We start from the raw sequence: 18,641 nt of genomic DNA on the forward strand, positions 1-18,641 counted from the left end.
AAAATCTCGGTGAGTGGTTGTAGAGTTTATTAAAATTGGGAGGGAGAGCAGGTTTGGGTGGGTAGATGGTCATTAATTCAGTCTGGACGTGTCCCAGTAGAGGTGCAGATGAGCTGTCCAAGCCATGAGATTGAACGAGGGGGCTGGTGGTGGATGTCTACTGAAGCTGGCAGTGTTGATTTGGGAATTGCATTTCCCAAGAGATGGTATTTCAAGTCAGAGGCGTGGAGGAGGTGTCCAGAGACGGGGAATGAGATGAGTGGGACACTCATCTCAGAGCTGGGACAGCGTCCAGAGTGCTCTGCTGTTACCGAGCCCAGGCTCGTACTGCTTGCTGCAGGACAGGCCAGTACATCTTGTTGGGACAAGGAACAGTGACTTTGTTTGAAAGGCCAGCAGACCAAGAAGATAATGGACTAGTGTCCCAATGAACCATCTTCCCCAAGGTAGAATTCAGGCTGCTTTTACACTAAAAGGGGAGGGGGTGTGATTGGTTGTTGTGAACTTCTTGGTGTCAGAATCCTTTGTTCTTGCAACTGTCCACATAGGTCAGGTCACAGTGTTCCTGTAAACCTCCAACAAGACAAATGCTGTTCTCCGTTCTGCAATTTTTGTCTCTATATGAATGGGAAAGTGTTGTATCTTTAAAGATTGGACCCTTGAGAGTGGGCTTATCCTGTATATTTCAGGCCATAGCAACTTTCTTGTAGCGAAAGCAACAGAATACAAAGGGTAACTGTAAAAGAAACAGATCCAATATGGAGTCAGATTTGTTCTTCCCTATTATATGCCATTTGGTCATCAGGTCGGGGAGACTGCACGTGCGATAACAGATGTAGAATAGCTTTAAAAATTAAAGCAGGATGTTACTATTATTGGACTGGACTTACTATGAATAATAATGTACGTCTTTGACAACCATTTCTGCATTTGGGTAGAAGAGATGATATTTAATGTTCCCAAACCTGCAAGCCTGTTTCCTGAAAGTTCTTAGTACCCCTATGAAAAGAAAACCCACCTGGTGGGGTTTATTTTTATCATATCATGCAACAGTCATTTCATTTTCAAATCATTAACAGAAAGACATTCTCGTCTGATCATTCCTGATACAACACCCTGTCTTAGAAGCCTGATGCTACCTCCTCAACTTCTCTGAGAGCTTTACTGATTTCAGTTGAGGCCCTCAGCTTTAAATAAAACACAGTGTAAGCCTGGCTCCTTCGTAAACCTCTTTTGGTATCTCTCCCATCAGCTGATTTCGTTTTTTTTTAACCTGACATTTGGCTATAGATTGTTCCAGGAATTTCATTGCTAACTTACATGATATGAACAGATAAAGGGGAGCAGAATTCATTTTCTAATCTACTTTGAAACTAAATTCTGGATTGTACTTAAGGGGGGGAGGGGAGGCCAGCCTGTGATGGGCGAGAACTCTGAATTTAAATGAGTTTTCATAGGAAAGCATCCTTCCCCGGACTCTTCCTGTACATGGGAGTGGGGGTGGGGTAGAGGTTCTTGGGTTCCATCAAATAAATCCAATCAAAAGCAGACATTCAGCAGGAGTCTAGCCTGCCTGACTCCTTTTCAAAGCTAGTTTGCTTCTTCGAATTTCCATCAAGGTTCTTTTACAGTAACAGGAAAGTTTATTGTGTTCACCTTACCTATTTAAAAAGGCCCTTTCGAGATGATCCCTTTCCTTGTCACAGAGATGTGTAAGAGGGGGGTCTTTATTTCTTAACAGCTGAGATTCTGTTCTTCACCATGACACCCCACAGGAAGAAAATTTATCCCTGGACTTTTGGCCATTTGATTTGAAATACCCTAATTAGAATTTGGGATTCAGAAAGCATCTGCTCTTTGATCCTCTAAGGGCTCTCCAGCTGAAGGCGGGCTGCTGGGGCCACGTGTTCAAGAACATGGACTCTGGACCAGGCTGCCTGGGTCTGGCTTCCAGCCCCACCCTGTCAGCTGTGAGTTTGGGCAGGTCATTTAACCTATTCATACCCCAACTTTCTTATCTGTACAATAGTGATGGAAGTAAGTAGTGACCGTCTTGTGGGGCTTATTGTAAGGTTTAAATAAGCATGTGTAGGCTAAGTGCTTAGAAGAGTGTCTGAAATACACTCGCGCTGTATTGACTTTAGATGCTGTTACCTCCGCTTGGGGCAACCGGCTGGATTGTGTAGTAGGTAGTATGAGTGGCCATTCATTGACCGTTGCTCTGCTCAGTGCTTTATATGCGAGTTTCTCCTTTAGCTTTTCTTACAGTAATTCCTTGAGGTACCTACTATTCTTTTATCCATTTCACAGAGATGTAAGTCTGTGGTCACACAGCTGGTAAACAGCAGGGCTGAGATTCAAACCCAGGTCTCTCTGACTCCAAATCCCAGCCCTTGCCCCTGCCGCTGTTCCGTAGCTCAGTCTGTGGTTGTGTGGGCACTGGGTGTGGGTGTGGACGTGTGTGGAGGGTGGCGTAGAGGATGCAGGAAAGCAGCCAGCATTGGGGTGATTTGGAGAGGCCTTCTGAGCCTAACTAAGCAGACGATCAGACAGTTCTGCAGCTTCTCTGCCCCCACGTCAGTCTTCCTGGAGAGGAATTGCGTAGGGACAGGAAGTTGGGGAGGGAGTCAGGGTTCCCGTCTTCCTAGAATTTGTAATTTTTCCTTCTTCTTACAATCCTACCTTCTATCAATTTCCTGCTATATTACAGCCTCCACCCCTCCAATACCTATATGTGCGTGTTGGGAGAGAGGTAAGTCTGGGCCCCAGGGCAGAGTGGTGAAGCCCTGTTTCCAGGTAGCGGAAAGAAGTTTGGCCTGGAAATCAGGGGACCTAAGTCTTGGTCATCTTTTTGCTCTTGATTAGCAGGAAAACCCTGGTAAAGTCACAGCGTTTTTTTGGGTCTCATCTGTGAGTTTAGGGTTGGAAGGTGTCTAGTCAGCCTTCTCCTGGGTCTCTTACCTCTGGCAGCAGAGGTGTTGGTGCTAAGGTGGTGGTGGTGATACCGGTGGTGGAAGAGGAGATGGAGATGGTGATGGTGGTAACCACAGTGCCACAGATGGTAATGATAGTATGGAGAGGGAGGCAGTCGTAGTGATGACGTTGGTGGAGGAGGTGAAGCGGATGGTGATGATGGTGGAAGTGGTGGCAGAGATGGTGTTGATGGTGGTGGAGATGGAGATCAAGGTAGAGGTCATGGTGATTCTGGTGGAGGTGGTGGTAGAGGTGGAGATGATCATAGAGGTGTTGATGGTCATAGCTAACAATGAGCCCTTATCTGGCACCAGGCTCTACTTAGTGCTTTATATCCATTATCTCATCTAATCAGCCCAGCAGTCCATTTTGCGTATAGGAAGCCTGAGCTTCAGAGATTAAAGCTGGTCATCCCTCGGTGGGCACAGTTGCCCATGGTCAGATGGAGGTAAAGCCAGAGGTGCCAGGATGTAAGTTACTGGGAAATTTATGTCAGGCCTAGAGTGGGAGGGGAGTTACTCTGGCCGTCCTCACATTCTGCTCTCCCCAGACCCTCTCCCTCTACAACCAAGCTGTGCCCAGGTGGAAATTTAGGGTTATACCTGCAAGAGTTCATTCTTCTGAGTAGAAATTGTCTCCTACCACCTTTACCAAATGCTTTTCTAGGTGGTTCCTCTTCATTTTCCTGTGAGTTCCCCCCTTGGTTCAGACCCCAACCCTACGCTTTGGGTTTGGGGCTGCAGCTTCTCTGACAATGACTTGTAGCAGCTTCACGAGGGACTATGCTTTGGTTGGGGGAGGACTGAAGTGAATTATTTTGGGACAAGCATATGTCCTCCAACATGTGTCTTTGGTGAATGTGGCTTTTCTATATCCCCTTGACCTGCTGACCCTCACCTATACTCTGTACCCCATGAGGCCATATTGGAGAGAAACAGGAAAAGAAATGAGTTTTTGGTGCAGGAAACTCAGGGCTGGGATAGTGGCCCACGGGCTGGGAGACGAAAGCTCCTGGTGTCTGAAGGCACTTGTCAGACCCAAGACCCCTCACTCCTGTCCACACCTCCTTCTTGGGACTAGGCACTCGGACCTGGCTTGAATGTAAAGGTGATCTCGTCTTCCAAGTCCTACTCTCTCCTCCTCTGCTCCTCAGGATAGGGATGGAAACCATACAGGCACTGGGCCGAGTCAGGAGGCTGAGTACTGGCCCCTCTGGATGGGGAAGCTGGCTTCAAATGGATTCTGTATACCTTAGATGAATGCATGTTAAATGCTCTCCTATCCAGCCCCTTACCTGACCTCCAAAACTCCTCTCCCGCTTGTAAATATTTATTGAGAAATTACTAGTAAAGATGGTCTGTTACATGCTGAGGATACAACAGTGAAGATGGAACCTCCTGACCTTGTGGAGTTGATGGTCTAGTTCACATGTAGCGTTGTGATGACAGGGGCAGGAGATAAAAGTGCTGGCGATGTCATTGTAAGGAACTTGATATAGCCTTGTGGAGATAAGGAGGGCTTCCTGGAGGCAGTGACGCTATGCGGAAACTTGCAGAATAGAAGCTGGATGAAGCTTGGGCAGTCGGGGTGAGAGGAGGAGGGAGGCAGGGAGAGAGAAGGTGGAGCAGAGAGATCCGCATGTGCAGAGGCCTGAAGGTGGTTGCTCACCCGCTATGGGCCCGACCAGCCTTGGTTACGAGCACCCAGTGCTGGTTCTCCCAGGAGGGCCTCCAGCAGGGACCAGGACCCACAGGCACGTTCCTGCCTGTCCAGCACTCCTGAAATGCCTGCGTTGCCTCTGCTGCGTGGGCTTAGCCGAGTCCTGCTTCATCCATGAGCCACTTGGTTTCCCTGGGCGCTGAGGGGAGCACGTGACCGGTGCTAACAGTATGAGACTAGGAGGCACCATGTTTGGATTCCTGGGCTGTGTGAATGTGGGCACCTCTTCCTCGTTCTCCAGGGATCCTGCTGGTTTACCAGGAGGCTTGTGTCCGAGGGTTTTTTTTTTTTTTCAGTGCTAGCATCCTGGGGGGCTAGTTCTCTACCATTTGCAGGAAACTCTATTAGAAACTGCAGCCTTGCAGCCATAAAGCAGTGTTTGTAAGGGGCATGGCCTCTCTAGTGGAGAGGGTGGCCCCATCATCACACGGTCTGCTGCTCCCCCCACAATCTTGGAGGGCATCAGGGCCCTCAATACCACCACCCACTCCTGGGCTGCGCGTTCCCAGGGAAGAGGCATTTGGCTTCACCTGTCTGCTGAGAAACAGTGACAGTCTTCTGCAGCTCCCCCAGACACGGGGACTTCACTGTCAGCGGATTCTGAACAGACTGTTGCATAGAAAGCCACACAGCTGCATAGAGGTGAGATCCACATAGAAAAATATTTATTTAACAGATTCCATTTGATCATTTCCCATGCATTCACAGAGGAACAGAGGCACTAGACCACAATGACGGCCCTAAGTGCTGCTTTGAGTGCCAGGGGCTGCCCTACAGCTCCCGGACAGGAGGGCTCGTTTTAGAAATACGTATGTTGTAGTGATGTAGTTTTCCTTGCGCTGAAGCTTACGGAGCAGAATGAGATGGATGTAATGCTTGGCAAATTGCAGGCCATTTGGGATCTGGGTCTCTGGCCTCAATATGGTGGATGGAGCCACACTGGGGAGACTGTCCCTTCCTGGGTTTCATCAAATGGCTGGGGCAAGAACTGGACATCAAAGCATCTGTCTGCATGGACAGAAGCAGTCATCGTGGCCTTTACATCATTTGAAAGCTGTAACCTGCACCCTTCTCTGAAAACCAAATCCCAACAGCTCTTCTGTCTTCTCCTAAAGAACATTTCTCAATAGACACGAGAACAAGTAGGCAGATCAGAGTTTTAAAGGCAGATCCCTAAGCTGATGGGTCATGAACAGTGACCTGAAGGTGTCCAGGCAAGCCCCGGCAGGGTCAGATGGAGGGGCTCTCAGGGGTGGTGGTGTCCAGTGCACGGCCGTCACCTGTGTCCCTCCCACCCCATCTGTGCTGCTTCCACAGTGGCAAACTTAGCAATGAGCGGTGACCATCCTCCCAGGAAGCCACCTCTTAGCTATAAAGGAACTTGCCTGTGACTGAGGGAGTCGTCGTCTCAAAGCCGTCCAGGAAAGTAAGGGGAAGAGAAGAGGTGTGTGCTGGTGATGTAAGCAAGGCTGGCTTGGCTTGGTTACAGGGACCTTGGGAAAAGGTGGAGGGGAGAAGGCAGCGTGAAGAGAAAGGAGAGATACCATTGCCTTTCTTACTGGAGAAACATGTAAAGAAGAGGAGAAAAAGGAAAGGGGAGGAAAGGGAGAGAGAGGAGGAGAGGCAGGACCAAGGTGGAGGGCTGTGCAGGGAAGATGAACCAGAGGGAGGGGTGTCCGAGTTACCGGCAGCTCTGTGTTACACTCCTTCAAAGGTGATGCTTCAAAGGCCAGCTCACGTGACTGCGATGAGACCACACGAACGCTCACTGATCCAGCTCCACCTCCATCTAGGCTGCGCCTAGAAACAGTGGTTCTCAAATCTGAGTGCACACCAGCGTCAACCAGTGGTCTTGTTAACGGCAGACTGCCTAGCCCCGCCCCCGGGTCTCTGATTCAGCTGGTCTGGCCCGGGGCCTGCCACGTGCATTTCTAACAGCGTTCCCAGGTGGGGCTGACGCTGCCGTTTGGTGAACACCCATCCCTTCAGAACCACTGTCTTAGAGGTTGGAGACCAAACCAAGGTTGGGGCTGCTTTGGGTTCCTCGGGACAAAGTCAGTAAGAGCAACGTCTCAATTGGCTGGTAGAAGCAGACTGGCAAACACCAGGCTATAAATCAAGAAAGCGCTAAAACCTTTTATTTGGATGTATCTGTTGCTTCCTGGCTCTTCATTCAACTAACCATATGCTTACTTTCCAGTGGCAATTGCTGTTTAAATGTCAGTTGACAAGCAGCTGTTCCCCACCCTGCTTGCTATGTGCGAGTTAATTTATTGCCCCCAGACCCTGATGGAGAATCTCCACCCCCACCCCTGTGTTCTGGCCACGCTGAGCCATGCAGCTCACAGCAGACAGCCCTCTGTGTATTCCCTCCATCCCCTGCTCGTGCTGTGTCTTGGGGTGGCTGCCATCTGCCAGGCGAACTCTGACTCTCCTTTAATTTTCCGTGTGTTCCCGCCCTCAGGTGGGTCACCCAGCCCTTCCCATGGCTGCCATCCTGTGCTGCCGCGATTGCTCTCACTACCCTTTGCAGACAGGCACCAGGCTGCGGCTACCTCACCATCCTTAGCTTTTCATCATCAGTGCTTAGGACGGGGGTCCAACTCCTGCTCACTGGGGCTAGGGGTAGGGAGGAGTTGGACTATTGGGACAGAGAGGACGGACAGCTCTATTGATCCCAGAAATCCTAAATCTGTGTCCCCAGGGCTTCAGTGATTCAGTTAAATGGGCTTCTAACCCCAGGTGGAAAAGTCAACCTTTGGGATTTAAGTCACACAGAATACCTTTGCTTGGGAAAGGCTCAAATTTCCAGACCGTTTCTGCTTAGTATGAGCTAAGTATTTTTTTTTTAAGCAGGTGCTTATGTAAGATTGGTAGGATGGGCAGATGGATGGATGGACAGACAGATACAGAGAGGTGGATGGATGTGTAGAGGGTGTCCTTATATATAGACTTGGTCACCAGGTAATGACTTGGAATCGTATTTTGTTTTCCAAACATTCTTGAACTCCTTTGGATGGACTTCATCTTCCTTTTGAGGGGAGACATGCTCCAGAGCTTTGTCATGTGCCTGTTATTGAGGGATTTGGTTCTAACGGAATCCAGACAGTGTCTGGAAGTGCGGTGCAGACGTGAGCTGGGTTCGGAGATGGACCTGCCTCTCATTGCATTCCACCCTGGGAACAGTCAGCACTTGAGCCTAAAACTGAAAACAAACCGAAAACTCGTACTCTTGTTTAACAAGAATGAAAGGCTTGTCTGTCAATCTCGGGTAGAATCCAGTGTTCTGAGCAGCATGGCAAGGTAGTGGGGGTCCTGCCACCTTGACCTGTGAGATCTTGGGTGAATCTCTTAGCCTCAGTTCTGTCATTTATAGGACAAAGGAGTTCTGGAACTGGTCTGCAAGGTCTCTGTCTGCTTTCCCATTCTCTGATGACTGGGAGATGAATTCTGGGACCCACACATGGTTCCCTTCACTTTAAAGATCGGAGGGAAGAAAACACAGCATAGTGTCAGAGGTATGCATCCGGCCCCATCCCGGGCAGCATAGCTTAATGTACTTCTGAAGACTCAGCCAAGCAGGCTGAATTGAATGCTGTTGAAGTGTCAGGCTTCAGTGCGGTATGTGTTGGACATCTGCACTACTTCTGTTTTTTAAACAACACTATGCTGCCGAGAGTAAATCTGTGTCACTACCTAATGGCTCTTGTCATTTTAGTGTAGTGATCAAGGAGGAAAAATGGAAGTACTTTATGTGGAAAAACAGGTAAGATATGAAGGTATTTCTTCACCCAGAGTGCCAGGCTGTCGGGAGTACAGTACTGATCTATCACTAATGCACTTAAAACAGTTTACCTGCTTTACATGACTGAGTTCAGTTTGCTGATCTTCATTCAAGTTCATACTAAAGTTATTTAACTTCAGGCTACACATGACACCACACAGACCAAAGCATTATAGATTTTTCTAAATGTAATATACAAGCCCAAATTGATTTCAGCCACACGTAAATTTAGTTACATCTTTAATATATGCTATTCAGGCATGAGTAAAACTTTAAAGCTTCGGTCTCAGCTTCAGAGTAGCTGGAAATACAGCTGAACCAGTTGTTAAACAGAATAAAAAGTCACCTTTGGACATGGTGTTATTCTCGGCAATGTGTTATCTAAAATAATGAAAAATGTGTTTTCAAATGTGAAAATGAACAATTACTTATTATTATAAAAGAATTTTTTTATTGGGGGGTAGTAATTAGATTTATGTATTTCTCTAAGAAAAGTACTGGGGATTGAACCCAGGACCTCGTGAAGGCTAAGCATGTGCTCTACCACTGAGCTACACCCTCCCCTCAAAATGTCAGTTCTGTAAGGGGACTACTTTGACTTCTCTTCCTTCCTTCCCAAAGGCTAACCTCTACGACATTGCCCCTGGACACACACCTCACACTTGCCCTTGGCTGTACCTGTGTGCCCAGTGCCCCACTTTCCAGAACAAAATCTTTCGAAGCACAGGAGGAAAGTCCCAGCCAGTTGAGGCGGGGGAAGTGTATTATATTCTAGCAGCCCTGGCAGAGACTTGGCACCATCTGGGTTATTCTAGAATGACTAGGCAAGGCTTAGAATGAGGAATGCAAAATACAATTTTGTGCTTTCAGAACTACTTAGGCCTTAAATAATTTGTAGTCCCCCTATAGGGAAGGCTTTATGTGAAAAGACTAGATAAATCTGGTTTGTAAATGCCATGGCTGGGAATGCATACTCAGAAATATGACCAGAAGTCAACCTTGGTTGCATTGTCAGAATCTTAGGAGGATAAATACAGGCCAGGCGGGAGATTCCTGGGGTGTTTCCTTGGTTTGGCAGGACTCTCTCAGTATGTGGCTGGGAAGTAGGGAGAATGGGAAGAGGAGGAAATAAAGAGCCTTGCTGCTTTGGGGAGAGACCAGGAAGGATAAGGGACCTGTGCTGTAGCCAGTTGGGTGGCCCTAAATGCAGTGTTCTATAAAAGCCACACTGGGTTTCAAAGACTTAGTATGAAAAATTATAAAATATCGCATTTGGTAGCATGTTGAACCCATGTGTGAAATGATATTTGGGGCATATCAGATTAAAAAAGAGTTGATTTCACCTGTCTCTACTTTTTGAGTGTGGTTGAGATTTTAAAATTACAGTTGTGGCTTACATTTCTAGTGGACAGTGCTGCTTAACATCTATTATGTATGGTGGAATGTTGGCTCATATTTACAGTCTTGCTTGTGTTTTATTTTTCAAACTGAAACCGTGAGAAAGACAATATTGCATCTTATCTATATCTCTTGTGGATTTTGGAGTCCAGCAATCATGTGTCCTGGCTGTAGCCCTGGGGTAACTAAGATTCAACTTCTTCACCTACAAAACTGGAGGTAACAGTTTTGATCTCAGCAGGCTGTTATTAGAAGTGAGAAATGCACAGGAAATTAGCAGAGAGCACTGAAACTGACATGGGGAAAATTCAGTAAACAATCGGCATCATTCTTACAGCTCATGACCTGTCTGATGGCCTCGTCTTTTAATCCCTGACCATTTCTAACTCGGTTCCTTGTCTCACTTGTCCTCCAAAGTTGTATTTGCTTTCCTACCTATTTACTTCTACACCCAGAAAGCCAAAATTTCCCTTCTTTTTCTCATCACTGAAGAATCCCTGGTATGCTACCTCATCTTTTGCTGCTTGTTCAGACTAAGGTACCGCCTACTTATTTACTTTAGCTGCTTCAGTTTCAGGGCAAGGATTCTCTCCTGGCTGAAACTACAAACCATCCGCAATCCTTCATCTGACCTCGTTCCTTGCCTCTTCCCTGGGATGCTGGGTCTTGCCTTTTACGGAACTCGTACTTCTTTTGATGGGTCAGTCGATCAAGGACAACTGACACCAGGCAAAGGGGGTGACGGTAATGGGAGCATAAGGGACATGTAAATAAGAGGTCACGAGAACAGACAGGATAGGAGAAGAGCACTTTTATCACATCTCTTGCCCCCACATCCCTGCCTTTAGCTCTGCTGTGTTCAACCTGTGGTAAGTACAAGGCGGTTCTCATTGCCTTTCTACAATTTTGCCCCCTGATGTACAACCTCCCACTGTGTAGCACAGCACACATCTAAAACCCTGTGCTCAAGATCCATACTCTAGGAAATCAGTCCACAGAGGAAGATGGTTGTTACTTGTTCTCTCAACTTCAGTAGCAAGGAAGAGGAAAAAAATAAACGTTGTGAAGATGTGTCGCTTCCCTAGCTATGGTGAGCTTCCTGGCTCCTTTACAATTAATGAGATGAACCTTTCTGTCAGAGCTGTAGGAGATAAAAACAAGGAGAAATAACTTAAGAACACACTTGGAATAGCACAGGTGGCTGGAAGCACCCGTGCCTCTTAAAGCAATGGAAAAAGAAAGCCCCCGATTTCCTGTGCAGGTTTAATTTTTTTTTTATTTTTTTTTTTTTTAGTTATCAGAAAAAATGATTTCTGTTCCCAGCTGTAACTAGGTGCTTCAGAATACACTCTTGACTTAAGGTGGTTTTTTTCTGCCTTTTCATCAGATCAATGTTACTTTGCCTATTTTTAGATTTACTGAGTGTTCTCAGGGTAGCAAACTCAAAGGAAAGAAATAAGCAAATTGCAGGCTTGACAGGATTAAAAACAAAAACAAAAACAAAAACAAAAACCAACCCTTGGAAATTAACAGGGCAGCAGGTTTCCAAGGTCCTCTTTGCTGACAGCTGGGATTTTTGGAGGATGGGTTATTTCAGTGCCAGAGGCCATACCTCGGGCCTTCCCCCCCACCAGGTAAGGGGATGCTCAGGTGAGTGAAAGAACCAGCCTTGGGTTGGTAAATGTGGCTGTTCTCCTAGAGCCGTTATTAATGAAACATTTACCACTGCTCAAAGGCAAGAGGGGTCACTGCCAACAATAATTTCCCTGTTGTTTCCTAGAAAAGCAAAGAGCTTTGAAAATGTGTATAAATAATAATGTAACAAGGAAAAATTCAAGTTTAGGTGCTGGAGGAAAAATTTAAGATACCAGCTGTCCACGTAGATAGAAACTGACATTCTGATGTCTTAGCTCCCCAAGACCTTCCTTTTCTTGTTCTCTTTACCTTTTTGGTCACTGTGGGTAAATACTCATAACACTGTGATATCGGTTGTCCTTGGTTACCTGGCAACTTTTTCTGTCAGAGGCTGTGGAAAGAGCATTGACTGTGATTCGGACAGCGGCTTTGTGGGCATGCACACATCTGTCCAGCAGTCAACTGGATCCCCGCTTAGGGGTCCACTGGGTGGTGGGTGGCTCTTCAGGGCCTGATCTTTTCTGAACTGCTGACGCTGCTACAGCTCAGTGCCACAAAAGCAGTGAGCATCTTACCAGCTGAAGAAGGAAGTTTTATATTTTCCATTGTTTTCCAGTAACTTTTTTCCCTCTATGAGGGTGGCAGAGATGATTGATTATATATAGAAACATCCGAAAAGAAACAGAAGTGCTGTTATAGATATGAGCGTTGTTATTACACGTGTCCATACCTACTAAGCCTATTTCCAAAAAACACCCTCCTGGAGACAGGCTACTCCTGATTTTGCCTCCCCTGAAGCTGAATGCAAAATCAGTGTCGCTATAAACACTTTGTTCCCAAAGGGATGCCACTTCCCTTTGTCTTGAAAATATCACTGGTCTTCTCTACGCAAGCATTCATCTTCCATCTAGTCTTTAAAGGACAAAACCAGATTTACGGGCTACATAAAATGCTTTCTGGATACACAAACCACAGTGAAAACATTTTTAAAATTAATAACCATCAGCAGGTATAAATAATTTGTCCAAAGCATTAATGGTCTTTAACACAGTCAACGCCCCCTGGCCTTGAAAGAGTTTAAATTCTTTTTTTGCTAGTGGCAAAAAAAAAAAGCTGTCAAGCACAACTTGAAAAATTGGTACCATTTCCTGGCCAGTAAACACAGAACTGAGGGGCTAAAATATTTTGAGCATTGTGTTGTTGGTCTGAAGTGGTTGTTCTCTCTCCCCCCTCCCTCTCACCTGCCCAGGGCTGATTGTTGTGATGCTGGCGGTCTGCTGGATGCCTAACCAGGTTCGGAGGATCATGGCTGCAGCCAAACCCAAGCATGACTGGACCAAGTCCTACTTCCGGGCGTACATGATCCTCCTCCCCTTCGCAGACACCTTCTTTTACCTGAGCTCGGTGGTCAACCCGCTGCTGTACAACGTGTCCTCGCAGCAGTTCCGCAAGGTGTTCTGGCAGGTGCTGTGCTGCCGCCTGGCGCTGCCGCACGCCAACCAGGAGAAGCACCTGCGCTCCCACGTGGCCTCAGCCGTGGACAGCGCCCGCTCCCCGCGGCGCCCGCTCATCTTCCTGGCCTCCCGGCGCGGTTCCTCTGCAAGGAACACTAACAGGGTTTTCTTAAGTACTTTTCAGAACCAAGCCAAGTCTGAGTCCGAGCCTCAGGAGGTGAGCCGGGAGTCCCTAGAATCCAACTCAGAGGCTAAACCAGCCAGCCCTGCCATGGAGAATGGTTTTCAGGAGCATGAATTGTGACCATCGAGGAAGGAGGCCTGGAGTGCTAACCACCAGCCCTCCCGACGTGAAAGCAGTGTTACCCTCACGCAGTAGTGACAAAAGCAGCTGTGCCCCCACCAGGGACAGGAGTGGAAGCCAGGGGCCTGGGCACAGTCAGATGCCCACTTGAGGGCTGGTTCTGCCAGCCTGGCCTCGACTCTGGGGACAGACAGGGCCGACTTTCACTCCCCTTCCTTCCTTCAAGGACATACTGTAAATTCAGTCAGCCTGGACTGATTCAGCGCTCACAAAAATTTTTTCACATTCAGATCTTTCATTATTTGCAAAGGAACTAAACGAAAGAACACAGCTTCCCCTCCCTACCCGGAACTGAAGGACATCCAGAAGAATCTCGGGGAGCAGGGGGGTGGCAGACCAGAAGAACACTGCAGGAGGGGCCGGCATCTCCTTCGGCTTCAGCAGTGTGCCAAGAACAGGGCTAACATGAGGAGCAGGATGGTGCTGGGGAGCCCTGGCCGCAGGGCGGAGGCGGAGCTGCTCCTTTTCTTGGGCCGGGGCCCGTTGCAAAGAGGGGTGTTGCAGCAGCTGATGCACACCGAGTTCAGTTTCCCCGGGGAGCAGAAGGACTGGTACCCAGCAGAGGCGATGAGGCAGGCGGCGGAGGATGCACACGACTTGCGGTACATGATCCCTGTAACACAAACCCGAAGGAGCTGGGTTAACCAGCCTGTGCTGGCCAAGAGGACGGCCTCCTGTCTGAGCCCAAATTCCCGTGGACAGCACCTTCTTACTCCTCCTATCGCCCAGAAACATGGTGGGGCCAGGGAGCTCATTCGGATTGCTTCATTGAGACCCCCAGACTACCCGACATACGCAGTGAAGGTAGTCATCACTTAACTTGCTCGTGACAGTTTTTCTCAGAGCTATTTGAGATGCCAATACCAGTGAATAAAGAGCTGTTACAATCAAAGTTTGTTTTCGTTTCACTTTGGAATTCACACTGTGTACTAGACGGAGCTTTTTATTTACTTTTTTTTGGTTCAAACTCTCATGCCACAGAGGACCACAAGCCAGGCTTTAAGATATCTCTGTTATTTATGAGCGACCACAGAGCGATGGCTCTCAGCTACGTGTTTATTAAATCCTGGAGTTCTCTCAATAAAGACCAAGCCCCAGTGTGACTAAACCACATCACTACGGAAGGAGCCCTGCTTTTCCCCAGGTTTGAGAGGTCCCAGGGGTTTGGTGAAGGGGTGGCCTGGCTGACAGTGTGCCCAGCACTGCCTTATTCTAAGGGGAGTTTTGCCCTTAGAATATATGGCCGTTTCCCGGTCAGTATCACACAGCCAGCAGTTAATAACACACTGTGGGCGCATAAAGGGGCTTCCCAGTAAGACTGGAAGGCCCAACTTCAGGAGCACGTGTGTTAGGTCCAAACTGCAACATAATCATCAGATTTGGGTATCTAGATAATCATTTGACTTCATAAAGCTGAAAGTTTACCCAAATAACAGCTAGGCTTATTAAAAACTTCCCTGGATGCCAGGCACTTTTCAGGGGGCTACTAGCTCGTTTACGACCTGCAACAACCCTATGACGATGGCCCCCAAGACCAGCCCCATTTCACAGATGGTGATCCTAAGGGCAAGAGAGATTTAGTAAGTTGCCCAAAGTCACACTTCTAGAAGGTAGAACATTGTGATTTGAACCAAGTATTGTGGTTCCATGCCATCAAATCTGTAGTACTGTATAGCAAGACAGCCAGCCGGTTAATCACAAAATGGTTTCGGTGGTAGTGTTTTTTGCAGGGGGGAAGAGACTACTTTGAAAATAGCTTGCGGTGTGTGAGGCCATTTTGTATCAATGAATTACCTTTTGTTTTGGACAGATGATGTCATCCTACAGCTGGACATCGAAGTGCATGCCTTTAGCCCATCTGCTGTCCCACATGGGGGACACAACACGTTTCACCAGGAGCCAGGGCTCCTTTCCCTTGGACTCCCTGCAGGGATGCGAGTTTGCAGGCATTGCTTTGATTTGTGCCCCTATCCACCCCCTGAGAGCTGCCTGCTTTGGATGCTAGAGAAACAGTAAAAAAAAATTGAAGTGCCTAAAACTTCCAAGTGGGAGGTAAAGAAGTACTTTAGATTTACATTAAAACATGCAATTTTACGTCATTTCTATAACTGCTTGTTTGTATGGGTTGATTTTCTAAGACTGTTAGGAGAACCCAGAAGGCAGCTGGTCTGGTAAGATGACGCCCACAGACAGGGGATGTGTAGGGAGAGGGAGGAGCGCTGCCGACGGCTAAGGCCCGTGCTGCAGGGCACTTTCACGTTCCCAGACTTCCCGTTGTCTCTCTGTGCTCACTGGTGCCCATTTTAGGAAATTAAGTTTTACTCACTTTTTATTCTTAAATATCAAAAGTACTGCCATTTGCCAGTTCAACTTCAAAAACCTCTTTTCCTTTAAGTAAATTTTAAAAACTCAATTAAGTAAATTTAAAAAATTCGAAAGTATTTACTGAATATGTTTTCACTACAAAAAAAAAAAAGAGAGAGATAAGGTGCAAAGACCCCTTGACCACCACGTCCAACCCTGGGTCCTCCTCGGAGGTGAGCACTCTTAGCACTTTGGGTGCCTCCTTCCAGATCTGTGTCTATGCACTTGCGTGTGTGTCCACGGAGAAAAGGTATGTGCTATGCTGTGTTTCAATTTGCATTTTTACTTAGTAATACGGCTGGGGATATATTTTTAAATCTAACTCTGTAGTACTATGAATCAATGATTTTAGTTAGATGAGTAATGCATGATGGGAGCCCCAGCTTTTGTGACTGCTGCCCAGGGGACACCACCAGATCACCTGGCTCTAGTGGCCAGTGGGGCCTATGCTCACTGCTCTGCAGGGCTGTATATATTTGCATTCTTTAAAAGTTGCTGCCAGAGGGTCTGCCTTCCAGTCAGCCTGAATCTAGGTGCTGAGATCCTCTTCTTTGGGACATTAGCTGATCTCAGCACACACACAACTACTGGGAGCTATTAAAAATAAAATGGGCTGCTTGGACAATTACAAAGGTTGACAAGATAACCAAAAGCTGGGTGGGGTAGGGTTGAATGACAAGGTACATCTCCTACACAAGACCAATCCTTTAAGACTGAGAGAGGTGGCTGTTCCATCCCATGCACAGAAACCAACATAAGCCATCAAAATGAAGAATAGAAGAATATGTTCCAAATAGAAGAATAAAAGTTCAGAAGAAAATGTTAATGAAACAGACATAAGTAATTTACCAAAAAAAAAAAAAAGTTCAAAATAATGGTCTTAAATATGCTCACAAAACTTGAGAGAAGAGTGGATGAACACAGTGAGAACTTCAACAGAGAGAGAATGTAAGTAAGTACCACATAGACTTCTTATCTCAGAAACTTTTGAGGTGAGCAAGGTAGATATTTCCATTTTATGGGTGAGGAAACCAAGACTCTAAGGACCAAGTGACTTGACCAAGGCTCACACTGAGACTTTAGTGTGAGAAATGGTTCTGCAGAGACTGCCAGTCAAGATGGCAGAGTAGTCCCCAAATTCACCTCTCCTTGAGACTGCAACAAAACCACAACTGACTGCTAAACCACCACTGAAAAAAAAGACTGGGACCTAGCAAAAAAATCCTCTTCAACTAGAAACAAAGAGGGAACCATAGTAGGAGGGGCATGCTTGCTATATAATCGGGCCCCATACCCCCGGGGTGGGTGACCCACAACCTGAAGAATAATTAAGTTGCAGAGGCCCTCCCACAGGAGTGAGAGCTCTGAGCCCCACGTCAGGCTCCCCAGCCTGGGGTTCCAGCATTGGGAGGAGGAGCTCCCAGGACGTCTGGTTTTGAAGGCCAGGTGGGGCTTAACCTCCAGGAGCCCCACAGGACTGGGGGAAACAGACTTCACTCTCTTGGGAAGCGTACATGGAAACTCAAGCGCCAGGTCCAAGGGCAGAGGCAGTGATTTCATAGGAACCTGGGCCAGACCTGCCTGCTGGTTTTGGAAGGTCTCCTGGGGAGGTAGGGGGTGGCTGCAGCTCACCTTGGGGACATAAAAACTGGTGGCAGAAACAGGAGTGTTCATCTAGCTACATGAGCTTTCCTGGAGGCTGACATCTTGATTGGATTATTAGTGCAAAGACCTAGCCCCACCCAACAGCCTGTAGGCTTAAGGGCTGGAAGCCTCAGGCCAAACGACATACTGGGTGGGAACACAGCCCCACCCATCAGCAGACTTCCTGAGCCACAAATGCCTCTAGACAAAGCCCTACGCGCCAGAGGTCCAGGACCAAGCTTCACCCAGCAGCGGGCTGGCACTGACTCCTCCTGCCAGGAAACCTGCATAAGCCTCTAGTACAGCCTCATCCAGCAGGTCCCAGAAATAAGAAAACAACAATCTCTAAGCCAATGGAAGGAATGGCCAGGCCAGACTCTACACTGTGACTGGCTGGACCCTAGCCCTTGGGTGACAAGAGAGGAGTGCACTGCTGGGACGCACAGGGCATCTCCCACAGAGGGCCACCTCTCCAAGATTGAGAAACCTAACTTACCTACCTAAAAATGCAAATAGAAAGATAGATAATATGAGGCAGCAGCAGAGTATCTTCCAAGCCAAGGCACAAGACAAAATCCCAGAAGAAATAAGTGCTGAGGAGCTAGGAAATTTATCTGGCAAAGAATTTAAAGTAAAGATGGCAAAGATGTTCAGAGAACTTGAGTACAGATGCACAGAGTGAGGTTTTTAGCAAAGAGCTGGAAAATATAAAGAATACCCATACAGATTGAAGAATAAAATTACTGAAATGAGTCACACACTAGAAGGAACCAAGAATAGACTAAATAAGGCAGAAGAACGGGTCAATCAGCTACAAGACAGATTAGTAGAAATCACTGCTGCAGAACAGGAAAAAGAAAAAGTGAAAAAAAAATGAGTTAAAGAGAACTCTGGGACAACATGAAGCACACTAACATTTGCATGATAGGGGTCCCGGAAAGAGAAGAGAGGACCTGAAAAAAATTCTGAAGGGATAACTGAAAACTTACCTAACTTGGGAAAGGAAACAGTCACACAAGTCCATGAAGTGCAGAGTTCCACACAGGATCAACCCAAAGAAGAACACGCCAAGGCAGATAGTTATCAAATTGACCAGAATTAAGGATAAGGAGAAAAATATTAAAATTAGCAAGAGAAAAGCAACAAATAAATTTATGGGTGTTGCTTTGTATGTTATTAGCTGATTTTTCAGCAGAAACTCTACAGGCCAGAAGGGAGTGGCATGATATAACAACCAAGAATACTTTATCCAGCAAGGCTCTCATTCAGATTTGATGGAGAAATCAAAAGCTTCACAGATAAACAA

The 18,641-nt window shown here is 47.0% G+C and overlaps 2 protein-coding genes across 5 annotated transcripts in view; one reads left to right on the forward strand and one right to left on the reverse strand.

Moving 5' to 3' along the window:
- Positions 1-13,299, forward strand: part of GPR39 (G protein-coupled receptor 39) — a 282,867-nt gene extending 269,568 nt beyond the window's left edge. For both annotated transcript variants that reach the window (XM_032479330.1, XM_006185610.3), the window contains one exon: positions 12,759-13,299. In XM_032479330.1, coding sequence (XP_032335221.1) covers positions 12,759-13,267 — 509 coding nt within the window. In that variant the 3' untranslated portion in view covers positions 13,268-13,299. The remainder of the gene's footprint in view (positions 1-12,758) is intronic.
- Positions 13,300-13,673: 374 nt separating this feature from the next.
- LYPD1 (LY6/PLAUR domain containing 1) overlaps positions 13,674-18,641 on the reverse strand; it is a 47,622-nt gene continuing 42,654 nt past the window's right edge. For 2 of the 3 annotated variants that reach the window (XM_032479333.1, XM_032479331.1), the window contains one exon: positions 13,674-13,940. In XM_032479333.1, the coding sequence (XP_032335224.1) occupies positions 13,705-13,940 (236 nt within the window). In that variant the 3' untranslated portion in view covers positions 13,674-13,704. The remainder of the gene's footprint in view (positions 13,941-18,641) is intronic. The other variant, XR_004319787.1, reaches the window with a different exon arrangement.

The sequence above is a fragment of the Camelus ferus genome, chromosome 5, assembly GCF_009834535.1.
Source record: "Camelus ferus isolate YT-003-E chromosome 5, BCGSAC_Cfer_1.0, whole genome shotgun sequence".
Taxonomy (NCBI): domain Eukaryota; kingdom Metazoa; phylum Chordata; class Mammalia; order Artiodactyla; family Camelidae; genus Camelus; species Camelus ferus.